Consider the following 22,349-nt stretch of genomic DNA (forward strand, 5'->3'; position numbering starts at 1 on the left):
GGACCGGAAGTTGGGAGGTGCGTATCTCAATTTTTCGCGGGAAAATTGAAATGCACAATTTTATCATGATTTAGCAAAGTTTATTGGCATACAAAAAATAAATGAATTTTGAGACGAATAATAGTTTTTCCTTCAAATTATGATTTTTCTTATGATATTTCAATCATCGTCATCGTGGAGGAGTGAAACACTCGAATCAGATTGTTCTGACGAGGGATGATCAACTCCTATGTCGGATGGATACCGGGGCTGATATTGTTCCACCTTCTCGAGTAGACTGTCCGGATACCCGGGAGAATAGTATCTGTTTTGGGACAAAAACAAATCAGATGGTAGCAAAAGAGATTCTCAATTGCGTTGATTTACGATCGCGATTACTGGAGTGATCATGGCGTAATCGCGATAACGACCAATCGACTCTACGATATTCGGAAACTGAAATCTTTGAAAAAAAAAAACGGACAAGCTTATGAGGATAAATTGTTGATAAAAAAAAAAAGTAAAAACAGCCCATAAAAAGTTCAAACGATCCAACGTGAGACTGGAAAGTTCGGGACGAAGAAAATCATGTGCGAAAAGTGTAGAATAGCTGGAATGTATGAGAAATTGGAATATTGATCGAACAAGTTGGGGGTGAAATTGAGGGCTCGGAGAGTGGGTGGCACGGAAGGAGAATTGGCGGAATGGGGGGCGGGGAGGGGAAGTGGGAAAGGGGAATAGAACTAAAGAGTGGAAAAGATGGACAAATAGTGGGGTCGTCGTATTCATCGGGGGATGAAAAGCCAGCTGTGTCAAAATGGCGTTTACATCGATACTACTAAAAAAGCTTGATCTGAACGATCCTTGTGACTGATGAATTATACAAAGTTTGATTGGTTATACAAAATCTAGTTTAACACAGTCACGCAAATGTGCCAGTCATTTTTATACCAAGGGATACGATATTTCTTCGTGATAATCGACTGTTTTGCGTTCACAAAGGAAGTGAGTATATATAGATTTGTATCAGTCAAAAAAAAGAGAGCAACTAGTGTTTTCGTGCACGTCAATCGTTAAGTGTCACATTCGAGAAACGTCGAAATTTCTTTTATATCCCTTTCTCTTCGTCCAGTGAGGTTAGAATCGATATTTTTATGCCAATTTTCACTCGAAATTCTCCTCTCTTCTTCGATAGCCTTCCATGGCGTCTGTTTCTTTCATTTTTCGGCGAATTATGCTCGGAACTTAGTTACGAAAAACGAGAGGCAATAAAACTCACGCATGGTGTTATATATAGCGCGATGAATGCGACGCTCTGTCGCGTGAAATAGCGCGATAAGGGAAACACTCAACAGGTGCACGCAACTTTGAATCACGTTTCTTTTTATCTACGTTACGTTATGCTTAAATACTGGTGAATTACGACGTCGCGAAGATCATGTCGTTTATTATAATTCGTAATTGCGCAGACGGAAAAGGGGAAAAAAATCCATCGCAAAAATCGAACCGAAAATTATAATCCCAGCGTATTTCAACAATTAAGAAATTAACAGTAAAAAATAAATAAAGAAAATAGCGCTAAGTAAAAAAACGCTAAATAAATAAATAAACAAATAAAATTTAAACAATAAATCAATTCGAACAACGCACCTGACTATTTCCTCGGGGAAACAACAGTTTATAATCTTGATGTATTCGGCGAGCTTCGAGTCCGGCTCTGCCTGAATTTCTTGTACTTTTTTTAGTCCGCCGCTCGTTACGAATAACCGGCGTGACCTTGGGTCGTTCGGAAGGATCTGAAAGCAACATATGCAAAAATCCCATACGTTTGAAGATGATTTACTTGCGCGTCGAGTGATTGAATGAGTTTATCAATTTATTAATATTCCACTTGCTGTTCGGGAGGAAAAATTCCGACAGATTCACTTGTCCGTTGATATATTAAGGCTTCTCATACCCGACGAGCTGTCCACAAAACTATAATTACTAGACATGAAAATCCTCATTAACCGATCGCATTGACCTTGGAAAAACGACGCGAAAAATCCCTAAATCGTGGCTCCAAACTTTCTCGTCTTTCATTTCGAGTTTCGTTGTAACGAAAAACGTTAAAAAATTGCGTAATTACTTGAAAATCGTAAATATTATTCCATCTTGTAAAAACATCGAAGAATGAAAGCGGAAAATTAATATATTTGCGGGAAACCCTAAAAAAGTTAAGAAAAAAGAAGAAAAAGATTGAGGAGAATTGGATTGCTCAGCTGATCCAGTTGAAAGTGACACGCGTTCGCGACGCGAGATGTATTTTGTGACACGAATTGGTCGTCGTTGATACGAGAGGGAAAATATACTTTTGGCGAACGAGGTGGTCGCATTCGTAGTGATTGACCCAATAATCGGTAAAAGAAAAAAATTCGAATCGATGGTATATAAAGAAATGAGTGGAAAAAAATCGAAATTAAAAGTAGAAGATTTTTCGTCCTCTCGCGCGAATGATACGTTCGCGAACGTATACACACCGGGTAGAAATAATATCGCACGTCGTCTAATATTAGCCAGAAAAACACGACGATGCAAGTTCCACGACGCATTGAAAATAGATTTGAATATTTGCGGTGAGAGATCGAAAAACATACAAGAAAATATGGAGCATGCGCGCATCAATTTCCGTGATTTTCGTTAAAAGTATGATTTCCACAAATTTCGGGCACTCGCGAGACTAAATTTTCCAATGGTACGATAATAAACACTGGCGATGAAGAAAAAGAAAACAACGTGAAAGTACACTCGGCCATGCTTGCGCGGTAGTGAAACGAAGAAGAACGAGCATTCAGATGGAAATTATCGCAAGGAATGGAACAATGCAAATTCCATCAGTCGAAGAATTAGAAATTCAATATTATTTTTCACACGTCAAAAGGCACGCGAAACTTTTTTCAGTGAATTTGATCAATTGTATTGAACGATGTTTTTGTTCTTAGAGTCGTGGTCGAACAAAACAGTTTAATTATTATAAAGAATTGTAACTCGCCGGATCAATTTGGCATTATTGCTCTCTGAGATTTTATAGCATCGTCATCGTTTACGCATTACGTTCTATCAGAGATAAATTATCCCCAGAAGGATGGGAGAGGAGAGAGAAAGAGAGGGATTGAAAAATGGAGGCTTTAACGAATCTTGATACGTCGCTGGTGAGCGGCTCGCGCACCCACGTGTATCGTCACTCGTGATGAGATTTTATTATGGTGAAACGATTGGCGGTGACCTCTGGACAGCTCTTCTCGTACGTCCTCGAAATGACACAACGAGAGCAACGAAATTGCTTCATAGCTTATTGCATCGAACGATTTATAGTGCAATGCAATGTCAGCAGTCCAAAAGGTTGAATCATTCCTCGGACGTTTCGCTTGATTATTCAAAAAGTAATGCAAACTCGACGAACGCAAATGTGTTGTCAAATTTTTTAGCATACTTTTCTAGGTTATTCTCTCATCGTATAGGAAAAAAAAACCAACTTATTTTCCCTTCTTTTTGAGCAATAAGTCTGCAGTCGAAATAATTATGCTTACGACATTGTGCTGAATTTTATGAATAATCGTAATTTGCAATGTGAGAATCAACGAATAATATTTAAACATTTTCGTTCAACCTCGACGCGCGTGAGTTTTGGTTGAGAAACTCGTTGCAACGGATACTCAAAGGGCATAAAAATTCGGAAAATTCGAGATAATTAGACAGAGTTATTTATGGAATTTTAATATGACCTCGAAATACACGGGGCGTGGTTTGAGTGATTGCAAAATTTCTCATTAACGTTAATGGGATTGAATTATCCATTTGAGCTTGAGATATAATTTGAAAAAAAAGTGACGTAACCTCTGAATAAAGTAATGACGCGTCCGATTTTGTTACATTCCCGACACACACACACACGATCCCGGACAATTTGTACCGAAGTGTTATCAATCGGTGTGTCGTAACATTCGAAGAACAAACGAAAAAAATACTCACCGCAAAGTTTACCGACGATTTACGTAATTGAAATAGTCGTCAGACATAATCACAATGATGTGAAAAAAAAAGTAGAACAGGCGATATCGCTCATATGTAAAACTGGTCGGAAAGCACGAAATACTGTTAAACGAATTTTTTAGTTTTCATACTTTTAACGCAGATGGAATTATTTCGATGCACTAAATTTGGATTCTTTTTTTTCAAGGGTTGCGTGTCTCTCGGGTGGGGGGAGTTTGACTTGAGCTACCCTCAGCGCGCTTGCTGGTCACAACAATCCTCTTTAAGGTGAAATTCAACGAATCTCGAAACGTCAACAAACGTCGAAGACTCGCACAAAGGAGTGTGCGAAGGGAGGGGGAAAGACGGGAAAATAGGAAGAAGAGTTCGTTGCCACAGAAGCGAATATGTATTCGTTTCGAAAGCGCGAAGCGTTCGAAAACAAACACGATCGATTCTCCTTCCCCCTCGAATAAACCGATCATTCGGCACCACGAGAAAGCGCGTGGGACTGTCCAAATTCTTCTTTTCGTAACGCCCGCGACGAAGCACAATCCCAGGCTTACTCGTCGTTTGGAATTCGAATCTCGAGGACGTGATTTTTCTTCGATACTTCGTATCAACAAGCGCGAGCATCGAGCACCAGTTTTCTCCATTATTTTCTCCAGTTCCGGGAATATTTGATCGTTTATAAATACTGATTACAAACTCGTGGAACGAAATATGGCTCGGAACAATGGAGACGAAGAATTAGGGAGTCGAGTCGACGCTGAACAGCCGGGAGGACGAGGATGACGAGTCGGATATTCCGAACGCTAATTATCCCATCGAAAGTTTTTTACTTTCGAACGAAACTTCATCCCAGTCACGAAAAGGACTTCGGGACGTCGAGACAGTTGGCTCTCCCCATCGATGACGAGTGGCCAGTCTTCGCAACCGTACGCTCGATCGAGTATTTTCATTTATCGAAAAAATTTTATCGACCGAACTGCGAACAAGGAGACGACAGAATATCGAAAATCGTGTATTAGCAAAACAAGGAAGAAGAGAAGGAGAAAAGTGAGAATCGATAAAATAAGGAACGAAGAGGATCGAAGAGAAAAATCGTCGATATTCGGATGAAAGCTGCGTCGAGGGGCGAAAGAGTTTGAAAAAATATCGAAATCCTTCGCGAACAGTGTGTCGCCGCGATGAGGAACGAGGGACGAAATAAATTTTCAAAATTTCAATGAACTGCGCGAGCGAGTGAAAAAAAGCGAGACTCGGATCGAAGTGAATTTTTTGCTGTCCTCCTCGAATGAAAAATCGAAGAGTCTGGTGCGAGGATATAAATGCGGAAATTTGTCGTGTTTCGTGGCGTCGAGAGTTTCTCGATCGGCGCCAAAAGAGGCTGAAAGAGGAGAGGAAGATAGAAAATATAGATCACGCCGAGTAAACAGTCTATAAAGTCTCCTAAATTAAAAGCCTCGCGACAGCACGAAATTGCGTATGACGAAAGGAAGAGAGAACGAGAAAGAGGGGGAAAGAGGGACAGAGAGATAGGAAGATCGAAAAGAATAGTGAGTTGAAGGGAGGAAGAAGCGAGGAGGGAAAAAAAGAAAATACAATAATCAAGATATACAAAAGCCTGACAATTTTATCGCGACGTTGGTGAGTGAGGTGTGCGAAGCGTGAGTGAGTGAGCCCGAGCAGAGTGTCGAGTGCGAGTGAGAAAATCTCCACGCGTCTGTAGCCGCGAGGATAAACGAGAGAGATTCACCAATCAATCTGACGTCGTGGCTCGTTGAGGAAGCAACGAGATCGAGTAAAAAAAAAATACACACACACAAAAATCGATAATTAACGAAATAGAAAAAACGGAAAAAACAAACATCCGCTCGCGCCCGGTAGAGCGAAACAATTTTATAATTGCGTGTCCAGTGAATTTCGTCGGTCATTTTGTAATACTGCTCATCAAACGCAGTTTTTTATAATCCGGTCACGTTGAAGTAGTTTTATTTCCTTCGCGAAAAAAAATATCAATTTGTGAATAAAGTTTGATAAATATTTCATTAACGATGATTAACAATCAACAACGAGTGATTTTACCGACTGGAGAAAATCACGGTCACCATCAACCCGTGTCCGCAAAGCCATCGGTCGTTTCGGTATCGAGCATCGACTCGGACGTTAGCGATCGTCGTGACGTACGCGAAGCACTTTATTCCGGGATATTTCGACGCCACAGAAAAACTATACTCGTACTTGGGAGTTTTCTCAAAATGCTCAGGGTGAATAGAAACGTTAACAACTACGCTAGCATTAAGGCCAACGACGAGATAGACGAGTGAATTTTTTTACATCTTGAGAGAGTATATTTTTATTGTTGATACATTCGCTGCTCTTTTTTCCCTTATTCAAACGTGATAAATTTCACATTAATCGAGAATGTTTCGAGGCTCGTGCGCAGCTTGATTTTTAACTTTTCACCACAAACTTTATCATTTTTTTCACCAACTCATCGTACTTTCTCGCTTTTCATTTTTCACACGTATTCAAATGATCTTTAACCACACCATTTTTCTCTTCACTCTCATTCATTCTCCCCGAAAGTTTCGTATTTTTTTTCATACTTGCCTTTGCGCCATCGACAACACGAAATCCCTTTTTCGTGTTATCGATCTTTTACTTAATGAGAAAATAATTATTACGCACGATATTCTCTTGCGATACGATTATTTTTTCACTGTTCCAACAAGACTCGATGAATTTATAACGTACGATAAATGAGTGATAGCGAGAGCGATGACAATTGACGGTAAACGAGAGAAAACAATGTTTCGATTTCCTCTAACAATTTGCTTTTCGTCCCCTCGTCCCCCCCCCCCCCCTTTCCCTGCGCCGCCGCTGTCCCTGCTGTAATTTGTGTTTGTTTTTCAAATACTTCGTGGCGTTGTGAAATACGAAGAAATATTTGCGCGTGGGTTGAAAATCGACTGACTTAGCAGCGGAATTGATATTTTTTCACACGAGATTTCAACGAGTCTCGAGCGTCTTTGACAGATCGAACGAATTTTTACACATTTTCAATAAATCTGCATTTATATTTCTCTCTCTCTCTCTCTCGCTCCCCCTGATTTTTTCAGAGGAGAGGTTTTCGATTGAAATTCTACTCTACGAGTGTACCGAACTGTAAAATATTAAAAATATAATAAAAGAAAAATAATGATAAACGAAGAAAGGAAACGAAAAAAGCTTGGACAATCAAATTCCGGCCATGAAAAATACGAAAATGCATCGAGTCTGCGGGCAGTAGAAATATTGTCGAGAAGCGAAGAGATTCGATCTCGCGGTAAAAGCCTCAATTCACTGAAAGACGATCGTACAAAATGCTTCAACGACGAAACAAGAAAAACGATAAAATGAGAATGAAATTTTTTTTAAAACCGAGGAGAGTGAAGTAACGCGAAAAATAATACAAATTACGGTCCTCTTTTTATTTCAATCTCACGCACTCAATTCTTCTTCTTCCTAGCTCTTGTACGTTTGATTTTTCTCTCAATTTCAGAAATACATGAACAAATTGCATGCGCTCAGCCGTAGTGTCGCATTGATGGCTTTGAGATTCGAGAATGTCGCTGGACCAAAATATTATTAGGAGCACCCGTCACGACCTCTATCTCGTCGAACATTGTCCACGCATGCGAAAAGCCGAAAAAAAAAAAACAAAAAAACAAAAAAAACAGAAACAAAAGAATAATGAGAAAAGGATGACGAAAATACGATATCCGAACGAAAGGAAATATCACGTTATGGACTCGGTGTCATTCTTTTTTTTTATAGCCAGCAAGACGTGCGGAAAGTATATATAAGAAAAAATAAGAAATCAACGGCAGCGGAGCGTTTCGCGAGTTAGAATCAAGGGAGAAGGAGCGATTGACCGAGCTTAATGAGACGAAAAGGTGAATAAATATAAACTCAAAGGGTGTTACGTGTATAGAAATCGTAGGAGGAGAGAGCGACTCGTCTCATCCGAGGTTACGCTCATTCAAAAGGATCGAGGTTGTCGATCTAAATGAAACAAATGATATTCGAGTATAAAGAAGATAAAAGTAGCCTCTAAATATGTAAGTTGTATTATATAAACTGCGAGTTTTTAAAGATTCAAGTATCAAATGCAATGCCTTATCCGTCAATAGACACTCCGCATTCATTATTTCCGAGTTGAAATTTGTCAAAACTCGATGAGAAGAAAGAGACACGGTCACACCGAGCGGAGAGGAGAAAAGCACTTTTCTCGGGCGACTCGACTCTCGACAGGCCTTTCCAATCAGCATATTTTCCTCCATTTACATTCTCGCGTTACAACTGCCAATGGAGAGAAACAAACAAAAGAAAATAGGCAGCTAAGCGAGAAGACGAGAAAATTGAAGGAAACATATTTCCTACAGATTCGAGAGTAAATAAACCGTAGAGTTAGAGCGCAGCCTGTCATCGCGAAGCAAACCGCTCGTATATGTAAAACGTACTCGTAGAAAGCGAAAGTATAAATTCAAACTCTTCGTTAACGATAAATAAATCCGACATAATAATAATAATAATAATAATAACAACAATAATAATAATAATTGTTACGACGAGAGAAAACAAATATATTGACGATGTACAATCAACTTCGAATCGAACTAAACGTAACTCGAAGACTGCGTGTGCGTGGGGCGGCCCCGTTTTCCATCGAAACGAAAAAATCATTGAAAAGAAATAGGAAAAGAAAAAAAAAGTGAAAACCCACGTATTTCGATGACTGCGTGGCGACCGACTAGATCGAATATTGCGTAGAGGTAATTTCACTCCGACGACGTAGAAAGATCGATTTCCGTTGTTTTCATTATCTTTAGCTCCCCAACCGACAAATATAAACGAATCCATTCGATAGGCTGTTTTGCAAAGATACTCGAAAATTCTTAGCATCCAGAGTTTATCCGGACGCGGCGGGGGAAAAGAATTCCGGACTTTCGGGTCGTCGTTTATCTCCAAAAACGCACGAAATCATGAATCAGAAAGCCCTCAGGGACGAGGCTCGTGAAAATGTTGAAGAGAAACGACACGGAATACCGGACTTCGAGTACCTTGGGAATCGTCGAGGCTCGCGAACTTTTTAGGGCGGTTTGAAAATAAAATTCAATTCTCGATGTTTACGTTGGCACGGAATTCCCTTCATTCGATATGTGTATATATGTACTAAATGCATAAAGAAGAAAAAGAATACCAAGAAATAATGATGTATTGGACACACTGAAAACAGCAGTGAGCTTTTAGTCGTTATTTATACGAATGATAATTTATATAAATATACATGATGAAAAAAAAAAAAAGTTGATGAATTAAAAACGTGAGTTTATGTAATGAATATTTATATGAATGATGATAGTAAAAGTATGGGGAGAGAAAGAAGAACTCGGAACGATCAATTAAGCAAAAGGGGAAGGTAAAGATCCAATTATTTCATCGTCAAAGACTGAGGAGCGCAGGATTATTGGTGGAGAAACACAATAGAGCGCATGCTTTTTGCTAACGAGACCCTAAGAGCACTTACGAGAGTTAATAATAAAAGTAATAAAATAACGAGACAGAAGCTTTTTACGATTTTTGACATTTTTGCTATTCGAGCGTCGCGTGTCTAGATGCAGCGTCATTTTTACAAGTGTCTTCGGCTAATATCCGTTTTATAATGCAAAAGGAAATTAGATATATAAAAAAAAAAAAAAACTAAGAGAAAAGGAGGAAAACAAAGTTTGTCTTTCGGTTGAAATAATAAAGACTGTGAAACCTCATCGAACCACCACGATCATCAATCAGACACCAACCTAGTTCGCTCGCTGTCATCCGGTCAAGAGAATAACGAGAAGGGAGGAGAAATCGCCCACTTCGCTGTTCACGCACGTCGAACGTAACGTCGAACAACATTATTTCACGATTTTCATCCTTCGCCAAATTTAGTCTTTTTTATTCTCAACGAGTAGAGTAGAAATTGAGAACGAAAGTGTCAGTTGTAGCCAGATAAACGTGCGTAAAGCTTGACCAATTTGTACGCGGAGCTGAATTTTTTCATCGCACCAAGTATACCATGAAAAAATGATAAACTGAAAATGAAAATCATTCGAAAAAATGGGAGCTACGAACGAAATAATCGAATTCACGAAACCGCCTCGTACACTGAGATCGAATTGTTGAAAATCTTATTACGTAAGACCCGATACGTTCACCGAAAAGATTGAAAAATGTAGATGAGGCCCATCGATAGAACGAATTTGTAGAATAAAAAGCGCAGGAATTCCGATGAGTCTCGTCTTCGACGTACCGGAATGTCGTTGCATCGTTATCGATACGAAAAAAAAAAACAAACAAAAAACAAACGGAAGAAAAAAAAATGAAAAACAAATAGATTGTATACATCCAAATATCACTTTGTATAAACGTATCGTTAGTCATTGCGCGTGTATCACGAACGACGTGTCATTATTGTAAATGCGATGAAAATAAGAAAGAATATTGAAACATAAAGTAACGACGATTGGAAATAAAAAGTATAAGTGATGACAAACGTTTTTGGTTGATTTACCAAACGAAATAATATTACGAGTTTCTCTGACCTTGCTGAATTGACCCAATACGTATTTCAATATGTTGGGTGGAGCGTCGTGCAAGAGTGGCTCAATCGATTCGATGTACAAAGACTTTTGCAATATTTGTTTCAGCGCCGATTTGCTCTTCAGTCTCAAATCTTCGGTGTTTTTCTCGTTTTTGTACATCTGTGAAAAAGTTTCGATTTTATTGGCACGAAATCGGAATCTTTCGAGAGCTTTTCGAACGTTTTTATTTCGCTTCTTTCTATAATCACGAGGATTATTACCTCCAACAATTTTGGGAGCAAATTCGCAGCCGAAATCGCCTTCGCATGCTCCGCCGAATGCTTGCCGATCTGGCCGAGCGTCCACACCGTTATCGCGAGGATGTGATCCTCGCTTTCCTCTTGAAGGACGATCGCTAAATGAGCAACCGCTTTCGAGCCGATCACAGCTATCGCCAGTTGATCCGAATGGCCGGCGATGTAGCCGATCGCCATTATCGCCGGCAACCTCGTCGCCGATTTGGAATTATCGATCAATTCTATCAGCGCACCGATGCCGCCGGTGTTGACGACCAACTGGGCGAGCTGGCACGAGGGAAACGATTTTTTTAAGGGCTTTGAAAAAGTGGCGAAAAATCGAGTCCGAGAATGTACTCGCTTTCTTCGTTTTCGTTTTGTTACGATCTTGGGACTACTCCGAGAGATAATCTCGAGGTTTTTGTTGTACGAAGATGGAGAAAAAATAATGGAGAGTGCGGACTCACTTCGAGGGTGTGCTTGCAAACTTCTCGGGTCACGATCGCTGCCGTTCTACTCACGTTTGGATCGGGATGACCCATGTGCACCAAAACTTCTGGGAATATTTCAGCCTCGACGATCATCTCGGCGAGCTCGACCGAGTGCTTTGCAAAACTTGCCAAAGCCGAAAATACTTGACGCTACGAACGGATGGGCGATTAACGAGAGCACCGAAAAATCGATTGTTTCAAAGTTCGCGGGAGTCCGATGGACGAGAATTTTTCAAATCCGTAAAATTCGATAAAATTAATTGTTCAAACGAAAAAATGTTGATTGCTGGCCCGACTTTTTTTTCGATTGAGTCGAAAAATAAACGCATATTTATATTTCATAACGAGCCTTTACGAAATAGTGAAAACACGAAAGATCTGAGCGGGTCAAAGCCCTGCGGATAGACTCGACACAATCCGTGAGCTAATTTCGAACCTAATTTTTGGCAAGAAAGCAAATCCCGAAAATTCCGCTCCCACTGGCCACATTTTTTCGTGATGACGAATCAACTTTTTCGTTTTTTTTTTCTCAAATGACGAAGGGAATTGTTAGAAGAAAAATGGGACGAAAATTCAATTGGAATTTTCGATTTTATTGATAAAAATTCAGTAGTTCAATCCTGAGCCAAATGATTTTATACAGTTGCCGATCAGCGGGGATCACGGATCGTTGAATTCGCACCGACCTTGAGCTTGACATCCGGATTTGAAATTGCCTTAACGAGAAATGGCACCGCGCCGGCGTCCACGACCGTTTGAGCCAATTCCATACTGTGCTTGCTTATGTCGCAAAGAGCGGAAGCACTTATCTGTTTGAGACACAATTCAGGCTCCTGAAGACACAGAACCAGCAGAGGTACTGCTCCTAATAAACACGAGTTCAAAAACCTTCCAATTTTTCTATCTCAATTATTTTCCTTCTCGTAAACTAAAAATTGAAGCAAATCAAAAAATAGGGAACCTCGCGTCCACGCGATTAGATCGTCAAATTTGGGAATTTACAATTTTTGTTTCTCTAGTAATAATTTAGGCACCAAAAACCGAGAAGCAGTTCATCAAAGGTACGAATATCGAAAAGTAGAAAACAAAAAAAAACTATCGATACATTCGCCAGGATGTCATAAAAAAATAAAGAAAAAGAAAATAGTTTAGACGAAGGCAAAGAAAGATAAGTGAAAAAGGACCTGCATCGACGGTGGCTTGTGCCAAGCTGGCGTTGTGTCTTGCGATATAACCGATTGCCCAAGTGGCAGCTTCTTTCACACCATATTCAAAGTCCTCGAGGCAAAAAACCATGGCTTCTAAGCCTCCGCTGTGAACGATTACAGTGGCCATTTCCGGGGAGTGTTTGGCGACAGCTCGGAGAACGAAAAGCGCAGCTTTTTTGTAAAATTTCTGAGGTTATAGGGAGAGCGGAAAAAAATGTAAATATTTTGTGAGATTGAGTGAGAAAGAAAATCCAGTCGACTCGCTTACATTCGAAAAACGCATACGTTTTGTTTGTCAATGTTTTTCAACAATTGGGGTACGACGTCTCTCCGCACAACGGCCTGAGCAATTTTGTCATCGTGATTGGCCAAACGACCCAACGCTATTGCCGACATTTGTTGAATCGAGGGTACAACGTCAGAGAGCAAAGGACGAAGAAGATCGAGGACGCCGGCTGTTTCCAAACACTCAACGTTGTGTGGACGTGACGCCAGATCCGCTATTGTCTGAACGAAAGTCGTGCGAGCTTGCTGATACTGACTGAACACTGACAAACGGTTCATCACATTTATTTCGCTACATTTTAATCCTCAAAATTCGTTTTTACAGAACTTTTTGAAGAATTCGTTCTTCGATTTATTGCATCATTCGACTGTAGAGGAAAACTCGTTTGAAAAATGAGGTTATATAACGAGCGATCAAACTGATTTTAATTGAACCGAATTTTTTTTTTTTAACATCATTATTCGAGCACGAGGGAAAATAAGAAATAAAAGCTAAAAATAACCGTCAATGTTCTTGATTATTGACAGTTTGCCATTTGAAATTACCTTGCGAGACTATCCGCGCTGTCATCTTCCTGGGAAATGAACACAAATTCCGAATTTCTGTAAGCCTAAAAACAAAAACTGAAGGATTTTTTTTCTTGTCGAGGTATAAGATCCGTATTCGTTTTTTCTTCGAATTCGATGAAACTTCGAGAATAATCAGTTGCCGTCGGTAGTGTCGTTGTCGTTTTAACCCTCAGGAAAATAGGAGCGGGCGAAATTAAGGGGGAGCTCGTGAAGTCTCAACGTCGCTATGGCTACAAGCTTTTTGTTTACCGCGCTCCTCCTCTCTCCGAACGTATTGAAAAATCCCGCAGAGATGTGAAGTACAAAAATTGAACAAAAAGTCTGCAGAGAAAATAAATTAGCACGATGTCGGAAGACCTGATCTCCAAGGAGAGAGAATTCCGTCGCTTGAATCGTGAACTCGGCGAAAAAACGAGAGACCTCATGAGAGAAGTCGATTCCGTTCTCATTTCCCACTCGACGAGCGTTTTTGGCTCACGTCTGAACGATGCGACTGGAAATTCGCATTGTTTTCTGAACGAGCTTAACCTCGAAGAGCGGAAAAAACATTCGAAGCAAACTGTTGTAAACGGCGAAGAAAATCACGTTCGAAAAGGCAACGAAAGGTAAATAATAATAAAAATTTGAAAAATAGTAAAATTCAATTTCACCACTATAAATCCCCAATTAATTCATTCGATTCGAAGGGACCTGGAAAATCTGACGATCGATGAAATCGTTTCGACCAATCCTGAGAACTGCAAAAGCGAAGCGTTCCTTCGCTTTCTCAAAGCAAAAATAAAATTATTGCACGACGAGCTCGAAACCTTTCGAACCGAATACAAGAAAAAGGTGAAACGGTATTGGATTCATTTTCTTTAAAAACCCAATAAATTATGCCTCACTTAAAAACTTTCGATCGTGCCATATTTATATGAATTAACGACGTTTTTCTACTGTCAATATGTTGTACTAGTGCAACTACTGCAAGGAGATCGAGGCTGAAAATAAAAAATTGGAAGACGCGAGGCAAAAGCTCCACAATCAGACGCTTTCGTTGAAAGACACGATTGCCAAATTGGAGGCAAACATTTCGAGTTCACAGTCCGAGATTCAAGCCCGAGGCACGGAAATTGCATGTTTGAAAAAAGTTGGTAACCGATTAAAACTGTTGAAAATATTCCAGTGATTTTAGTGACTCATTGATCGTCGATTGATGATCAGTCGATGAATACGAATGACATTTTAACGCATTTGTATCCAGGAAATCGACGGTTTGAAAAAAGAATTGAAAAGTGTAAATCAGCAATCGAGTACTTTTGACACGAGGCTCAACAGATCTTTGGAGGACAACGAGAGGCTACGGAATATCGTGAGACTCAACAAAATCGAAGAAAAAGTAAACGCGACAAAAATCTTTTGGAGAAATGTCGTAAGTCACTCGAAATAAAAATTATAGCGGATGAAACAATATTTCAGGAACTGAGGGACCAAATAAGAAGAATACAGGAGAGCGAAAGGCTCACGGTGAAAAGTGTAGAAAAACAGAGATCCGAAATATTGCAAGCGTTCAAAAAGCAGACGGCGTTGGTCGATAATTTGAAGAAGCAAAAGGTAAATAAAAGCGTTCCAAACTACCGAGGAATTCGGTTGAAAATGCATTTTTAATTATCACGAAACGAGAATAAAAGATAAACAATTATTTTCAGATATTTCTCGAAGCGAGCAGGCAAATTGAATTGACGAAAGAAGAATTTTCCAAGATTTTGGACTGGAGTCCGGAGGAAACGTGAAAAGAGGGTGCAAAAAAAAAGAGAGAGAGAGAGATGTATATAAAAGTAGATAAAACGATTGTTTCTTTAGATTTAGCAGGTTTCGAACGAGTATTTTCTTTTCTAATTTATTTACACGAGTCCTGGGAAATCAGTCTCAGGCCGAAATTACAGGCTGAACCGCTACGACAATCCATTGTCAGTCAGTCTGATTTATTGTGTTTCGATTAAGAACCGCATTTTTAAATAATTGTTAATCGTAAATTTGTGTTTTTTCTTTCCTCAAAAATCCGAAGAGCCGAAAAATCAATGTTTTTTTCTCTTATTGATTTCTTATTTTTTAGATACACTGCTCATTCTAACTGCACTTTTGTTTTTTCTTCTTATCTTTATTGCACTCTGCGATTTCGAAAATAGCGACTAACATAAAAACAAGTAAAAAAGAAACGGTAATTCTTCGAACCGGAACAATATTCGTTTGGACAAAGAAACAATAATCGAGTCCGCAATGATTAATCAATAATTTATCGATAACTCTGTATCTTTCGTTCCTCCCCTTCACGTATATCAATGAAGAAAAAAGTAAACGTATTTCGAGATTGGCGTTGTTCGTATTTTCCTACCGATTCGCGATATCAGTGAATATAATAAAATGGGCAACAAAATAAAGCGAATAAAAGAAATGGAAAAATCGACGTTTCCTGAATAAAAACGTGTTGAGAGATGAAAAAGAAGGAAAGAAAAAAACACGAAATTTCTTAACATTCCTCGTTGAATAATCACCTAGAAATTTTGCAAAGACGTTCAAATCGATTCACAAATCGTGTCAATTGTTTTTGTATTTTTTTTTTCTTTTTTCGTTTGTTTGTTTTGTTTTTATTAACATATTATAAAAAAACTGTCTTTTTTTTTTCAATTTTGTGTTGTTGATGTTTCTTTTTGTTTGTTTTCTTTTGCCATACTTTTCACGTACTAAATTGATCGATATAAGAGACGCGAAATGGGCGATATTTCACGCACAAAATACAGTAATTGTTCGGGACATAAATAAATATATTGTGACGTGTTCAGCAACATTTTCCTTTCGTTTCGTTTATCAATTCATTACGTTTTACTTGCTCGTTGCTCGTGCTGTAATTTTTCTCTCTCCCTCTCTCTCGTCCTCGCGAGTCACTCGATCTCACTCATTCTCCATTTATTTCTAAGCTTTATCTTGATCTCTCGCCATTTATCCGGCAATTGGAATTGCAACGATCTCGCATACCGCAGCAGCAAATTTTAAGCAATTCCGGGATTTGTTTATCACGTTGCACTAGCGGAATTTCGCTGCCGATTAATCGATCTTCGTTTTTCATTACTTGCTGATTTCTCGGATCGGCAGATCACGCCAGATAACTGTAAGTGTCCTTCTGTCCCTCGGTGCGTTCCAGATACTCCTTTTCAATTAAAATATCTATACATTTCTGCAATAAGAGAGGCAAAAAATAATGCATCATCACCGTTTTTTTCAATAAATTAATGGAAATTTAATTTTATTGCTCACGAACCTTAATAACGTGGACCCGTGGCTTAAATCTAGAACTCAATTGATTCAAGACTTCGGCAACGAGCTGCTGATGCTTAAGGACCTTACGCATTTTCATGATCCTCACAATAGCAGCTTGTATCAAAAGCTTACGATCCTCTTCTATGTGCTTGTGAGTTGTTTCTTGTTCGATTTTCAGCTCCGTTTTAACTGGTACGTTTATATTAACTCTCAATTTTTTGCTGTTGGAAAAGAATCACGAAATGAGAGGTGAATCGTATTGACGTATTCACAAATACATTTTGCAAGTAAATCGAAAATCTCACTTCTTGTAACCGGTGAAAAGCTCGACCGTAGAAAGCGACGTAAGCTCAGCCTCGTCGTCGATCGCCGCAGTCAATAGTTTAGCTTTCAAAAGAATTTGAATAACCTGGAGTTCGAAAAATATGACGATTTTTAGGTAATTTTTATAATAGGCCGAAAAATTAACTTTTCCACGAAAATCCGAAAAAAAATGAGTGATAAACACACGAAATTCATTCAAACTAACCTGAAGCAAAAAGTCCATTTTAATCTGAGTCGATTCGTGCAATTGTTGTATCGTCCACAACGTCGCCACGTTATATTGCAGCAAAACAGCCATTTGAAAAGTCGAAGCTTGGAGCGTGTAACGATTTTTGAAACAATTCGTCAGTAATTCGCCCTTTGACATGTTATACAACCAATTCAATTTTCTACCGCTGTGCTGTGAACTGTAGAAAGTTGTGAACCTGTGTACGGATCTTTCCAACTGTAATAAACGAAGAAAGAGTTACTCAAATTTCTGCACACACCAATTGAGTCGCTTCGATCACAAATCTCAGTTTTTGCTACTTTTTCATTGGAGACAAAACGTGCTTTTTATGTTACTATTCAAAGAAATTCATTTATTCACCTCTGTTGGCAAAGAAAATGTGAAGGACTGTTGAAACGGCCATGAGCCTGAAGAAAGCACTTGTATCGTGAAATCTATGTCCAGAGGTTCCGCAGAATTTGTTAGATGTCTTCGGAATTGCTCGTTTAGATCTTTCGAGACGCCAATATCCTAAAATCGAACAAATATTATGTTTAAACCGATTTGTGATTAAGAAATTGAAAAAATAGAAAATGATAATAAGAAAAATTGAGCTTCGATGGGCTTATTTGGGCTTGTGATTGACGCCGAAAAAATTTGTGGGCAAATATTGGTAACAATTGACAGTATGACCGAAAATCTTCTACAAAAGGATTTGAATAACTTCGTAAACGTGCTTGGAATGTTTGAAGAAATGTTTTTTTTTTTTTTTTTTTTTTTTTTACTTGGAACATGCGTTGAAGTTTGGACGTGTATTCGAAACCGCAGGCTTGTTTCAATTTCGAGATCATCGAAGCTTCCGCGTCGTCACTCGCTGACATGTGCTGAACCAAACGTTTCGCCAACATTTTGCTGTAGAACTTTTGGAAAACGTCCTTGTCCTCGATGTACTTAAAAACGACCATCTGTAAAACAATTTTATGAGATAAATCACATCAATGGAATCTCAAATTCAGAGAGAGTGGTTTTTTCAAATTTTTGACTAACAGCCGAAAGGGCGTTTTTATGAAGAACTTACGACTTGATTCAGGGTGTCCTCGAGTTCAGCTTCCTCAGGATTTTTGCTACTCTTTTTGAGCAATAAGTCACAATACTTGGCCAACAGTTCAGGAGATTTGCTGCTACTGTTTGCGGCTCTTGTGACAGAATTGCTGTTTATAAATCGTCCGCAAGCTTTGTCAAGCGCAGCAACAAAGCCGCTGTCGTTGTTAAAAGCGACGAGCACCAGAGCATTGTATTTTTTGTGAACTTCCAGAATCGTGTTTACGTAGACTTTTGGATCCTGAAAGCCAAAAAGAAAACAGAAAAACGTGGAACGTTTGTGCGCGAAATGAAAATCGAGTAAGAATCGTTTCAAAGTTTTCGGCGACTTACATAAAAGTTTTGACTTACGTTAGCAGCCGAATCGCCGCATTTGTCGATCGCCGTAAGTCCCTGATTCGCTATATGACTCTCGAGAAGATTTCTCAGCTCACCAAGACCGTTCAATATCCTCGCAACCAAAAGGTACATTCTTCCGAGATCGGTGTTTTTGTCAGAATCGAGAAGATTCTGAAATTCCGAATGAAATGTGTCGAGATGCTTCTCGATAAGTACACGCTCGCACGTTTTCGCAAGACGCTCATTGGTTGTTTGATGAAGATAAACTTGAACGCGCTTCTGCTCTTCCAGCAGCCTCTGCTCCGTCTGGATTAGACATAAAGAAATGTGGCTGTTGATACTCGTATAAAGAGAGGGAAATACATTTTTTTTATTCACTTAATCGAAGAAAAAAAAACAATTCAATTAATATAAATGTGAGAATGAAACAAAAAAAAAATTCAAAGTTAATAATGTCGAAAAATTGGCCTACCTTTTTCATGTACTCAGTAACGGGATTTTGTCGCAAAAATTCAGAGCTCTCGCGGGTATAAAATCTTTCGGTGTCTTCAAGAAAAACATTTTCAAAAGATTCTTTGTAGACGGTCAGATTGGGGCCTTTCACGGTTGGATCTTCCTCGTTGAGACCAAGCTCGACATAACAATTAATAACGCCACTTACGAGCCGAGTGTTTATCGTCTCACCGTTTCTCTCACGCTCGATTAACTTCAAAACGGCATTGGTGACCTAGAAAGAAAAGGAGGTTTGGATTAATGTACGGAAACACGTGAAAACATGGTGGAGCGAATGTTGTAGAAAACATTGATTTTTTTTGGTACCTGTCGATTTAAATGTTTGAACAAATTGTCACGCCACGTGACAAGCGCAAGTTGATAAATTTCGTAAATGCCTTTGTGCCCTTCCTCGCACTCTCGGCGTACCCAATGACGATTCAAATATGCACAAACACCGTTCAGCACTTTACTACTGAACTGATATTCCTCCCATTGTCTCGTGTAAAACTGCAGCACGTCTTCGTCCATCAAATCATTTCCGTGCTAATTGAGACAATAATTCTTTTAGCGCTTATTCAAACTCTCAAATACCTCTGCTTATTAACATTTTTTTAAGTTTAGTCAATACCTTGAGTAAACTTATGAGATAATTCCTGAGAAAATCGCGAAGGCGTCTGTAGAGCTCAAGACCAACGAGCTGAGCACCGCCCGATACTTGACCGCCCTTCTTGCTCTTTGTCGATGTCCTTGTTATCTGCTGATGTACGCTCGTGCAATAATTATAAACGTGTCTGGTTCCATTTCATTAAGAAAAATTTTTATTCATTTCACAAATCAATTGTGTTATTGTTTAAGCGGTTATGGTCATGTTTTTGTGAATTTTTTCCACAAAGCGTCACTAGAATTTGATAATTTATTGAAATGAAGTTTAAATCCTACTGAAGTTTCTGACAACGAAAAGGATACGTGTACAATTCAATGTATCTGGGTCTGGACATGCATTGTCTGTTGTAGACTTGTTCGATGCCCTCTTTCAGATCGCCCCAAATTTGGTCAAGATCAATTTGTTTAAGGCCAGGCGGGCCACCTTGATGACTGCCGGATCCTCCGCCTCCTCTGTGACCCGACATCTTGTGTCTTTTCGACCGTCCGATCAGCGTTTCGTTCTTCTAACTACTTGGCGCTACGATATCTCTGTCATGGAGCAAAGAAAAGTGAGCCCGAATAGTTTGAATTCATGTCATGACACATGTTTTCACTTTGTTACAGTGGTTAAAAAGTTCTTTAAAATCGCTCTCCCCGAAATGATGTAATATTTTGAAAATTTATTTTTCGTCAAAAACTGTGTGACATGGGAGAGTAGGAAGGAATTTTATGGATTATTTTGATGGAAAAAAATTTGGAACAATAAAATTGCAATGGAAACGGTAAAACATCACGAGTAATACGGAACACCGTCGACTCACGTCGTGGAGACAAAAAAAAGGATGACTAAGTACATGTTGGTAAAAATGCGATAAAAAGAACAGGTTAGTCGGAAAAATTACGGGCATTTTTTTGTTAAGCGTGACAAATGGTGCGAAAAGAATAAAATAAAGTACGGAGGGGGGTGATGAAGGTGCGGAGGTGAAGAGAGGAAGGAGGAAATGATCGAGGTGTAAAAAAAAGTGAAACCACAGGATACCATTATTCTTTGAATAAAAAAAATGGTTATAATAGGAATTCGAAAAAAGAGCGAGAAGGGAGTGAGTGAGTGTGTGTGTGTGTGTGTGTGCGTGTATTGAATTCGTGAAATTAAAGATGATAAACTCACCTCGCGATGTTTACCGCGACATAACAAGCGCCTCGGCGTCGTACACGTAGTGGCGATTTACACAATTCGGGACACGAGATTTTCTCGCGAGGCGGAGAGAGTGAGAGAGTCAGAGCCCGGACCAACGGGACAGTAGGTCTCGATCGCCTTCACGAAACTCGATCGCACTGTTTTTTTCCTTCCTTTCTTTCTTTTCTTTACTCTCTCTCTCCCTCTCTCTTTCTCCTCTTCGCCGTTAATCCGGACGAGGCGCACAAACACAATGCGAGAAATGCACACTCGACACACAGGCGCGAAGAAACTTTTACTCCGAGCACGCACACTCCGAGAAAAAAAGGAAACTTAAAATAAAAAATTGTTCGCGAGCCAAAGTTTAAAGCGAAACGATTTGTTGAAATCCTCGCGAGTCTTGACGAGTGAGAAAGAGAGAGAGAGAGAGAGGGAGAGGGAGTGAGAGGTAACAACGACTTCGACAACCGCAATAGCTCTTAATTTCTACGCGTAAAAAATACTTTTTTCTGTTCTTTTCCTTTTTTTTGGCCTGTAGACTCCCGCTATACACACTCCGCGAATACCTCCCTTGTATTCGCGATTTTTATACTGCTGACTACTCTCTCCTTCACCTCTTCCCAACCAACCTCTCGCTTCGTCTTTCTTTTCTTGACAGGTTAAATTGTCCCTCGGGGCTACCAACCTTGCGCCTCGTTCACAAAGCAGCATTTTTCGAAAGAAAACCTCCTCGTGGCGCTACCATCGTCTGCACCTTGCTTCCGGTTTGGCAATCTCTTGAAGTTATCCGTGCAAAACGGTTTTCAACAAAAAATTTTCAATTTGAAAGTGGTATTCAAATTTCGATAATCTTCAATCCAATTAATGAAAAAATGCATCACAATTACTCTGTTTTATTCGACAAAATGATACTTTTTACATCGATATAGGAATGGTTTTTAAAAACAAGAAAACACAATTAGTTTTTCATTATTTTTCCATTATGTGTTGGACTTTCAGCCGAAAGACCTTAGCGGAGAAGTTTGTAGGTCATGTTGCTCTGTAAGACGTGCATTTGGTATTTAGTAACGTATTTGTAATTGTGATTTCAAAACGCAACAACATTCTCAATTGCTCAGGGAAGATTCCTCTACCAGAGTAAACTGCAAAACAGAAATATTCATGAAAATATAAAATTTTGGAGTAATAAGCTAAAAACAGAATAGAAACATCATCAAACTTACTTAATTAGAGCAAGTGGTGGCATACCAGGCTCTGCTCCTTTTCTGAACCCTTTAAATTAATAAAAAAAAAAGTCAAGTTAAAAGATATT

At 39.2% G+C, this 22,349-nt stretch overlaps 3 protein-coding genes and 1 long non-coding RNA gene across 5 annotated transcripts; 2 read left to right on the plus strand and 2 right to left on the minus strand.

Moving 5' to 3' along the window:
* Positions 1–58: 58 nt before the first annotated feature.
* LOC122413050 (sperm-associated antigen 6-like) lies at positions 59–13,296 on the minus strand. Its single transcript, XM_043423129.1, has 8 exons — positions 12,882–13,296; positions 12,573–12,783; positions 12,075–12,253; positions 11,365–11,538; positions 10,883–11,185; positions 10,623–10,781; positions 1,630–1,775; positions 59–304 (listed from the first exon to the last, which is right to left on the minus strand). Exons 1-8 carry the CDS (start codon positions 13,158–13,160, stop codon positions 160–162), a joined length of 1,596 nt encoding a protein of 531 aa, XP_043279064.1. The 5' UTR covers positions 13,161–13,296; the 3' UTR covers positions 59–159.
* Positions 6,128–10,573, plus strand: LOC122413052 (uncharacterized). Its single transcript, XR_006261481.1, has 2 exons — positions 6,128–6,260; positions 7,813–10,573. It is a non-coding gene; the product is annotated as an uncharacterized lncRNA (long non-coding RNA).
* A 493-nt stretch (positions 13,297–13,789) lies between the features above and the next one.
* On the plus strand, positions 13,790–15,466 carry LOC122413044 (testis-expressed protein 9). Its single transcript, XM_043423123.1, has 6 exons — positions 13,790–14,056; positions 14,138–14,282; positions 14,407–14,580; positions 14,695–14,829; positions 14,910–15,044; positions 15,140–15,466. The coding sequence occupies exons 1-6, from the start codon at positions 13,797–13,799 to the stop codon at positions 15,221–15,223; spliced, it is 933 nt and encodes a 310-aa protein (XP_043279058.1). The 5' UTR covers positions 13,790–13,796; the 3' UTR covers positions 15,224–15,466.
* Positions 15,076–21,698, minus strand: Cul1 (cullin 1). Of its 2 annotated transcripts, none has more exons than XM_043423112.1 (13): positions 21,029–21,698; positions 20,182–20,409; positions 19,844–20,006; positions 19,540–19,758; positions 19,193–19,447; positions 18,733–19,026; positions 18,359–18,622; positions 18,066–18,245; positions 17,662–17,811; positions 17,278–17,517; positions 17,054–17,157; positions 16,750–16,969; positions 15,076–16,665 (listed from the first exon to the last, which is right to left on the minus strand). In XM_043423112.1, exons 2-13 carry the CDS (start codon positions 20,343–20,345, stop codon positions 16,585–16,587), a joined length of 2,334 nt encoding a protein of 777 aa, XP_043279047.1. In that variant the 5' UTR covers positions 20,346–20,409; positions 21,029–21,698; the 3' UTR covers positions 15,076–16,584. The 2 variants fall into 2 exon arrangements, with proteins under 2 accessions (XP_043279047.1, XP_043279046.1); XM_043423111.1 differs by having other exon boundaries at positions 18,715–19,026.
* Positions 21,699–22,349: the final 651 nt, after the last annotated feature.

Source organism: Venturia canescens, chromosome 7 (genome assembly GCF_019457755.1).
Source record: "Venturia canescens isolate UGA chromosome 7, ASM1945775v1, whole genome shotgun sequence".
In the NCBI taxonomy this organism is placed as follows: domain Eukaryota; kingdom Metazoa; phylum Arthropoda; class Insecta; order Hymenoptera; family Ichneumonidae; genus Venturia; species Venturia canescens.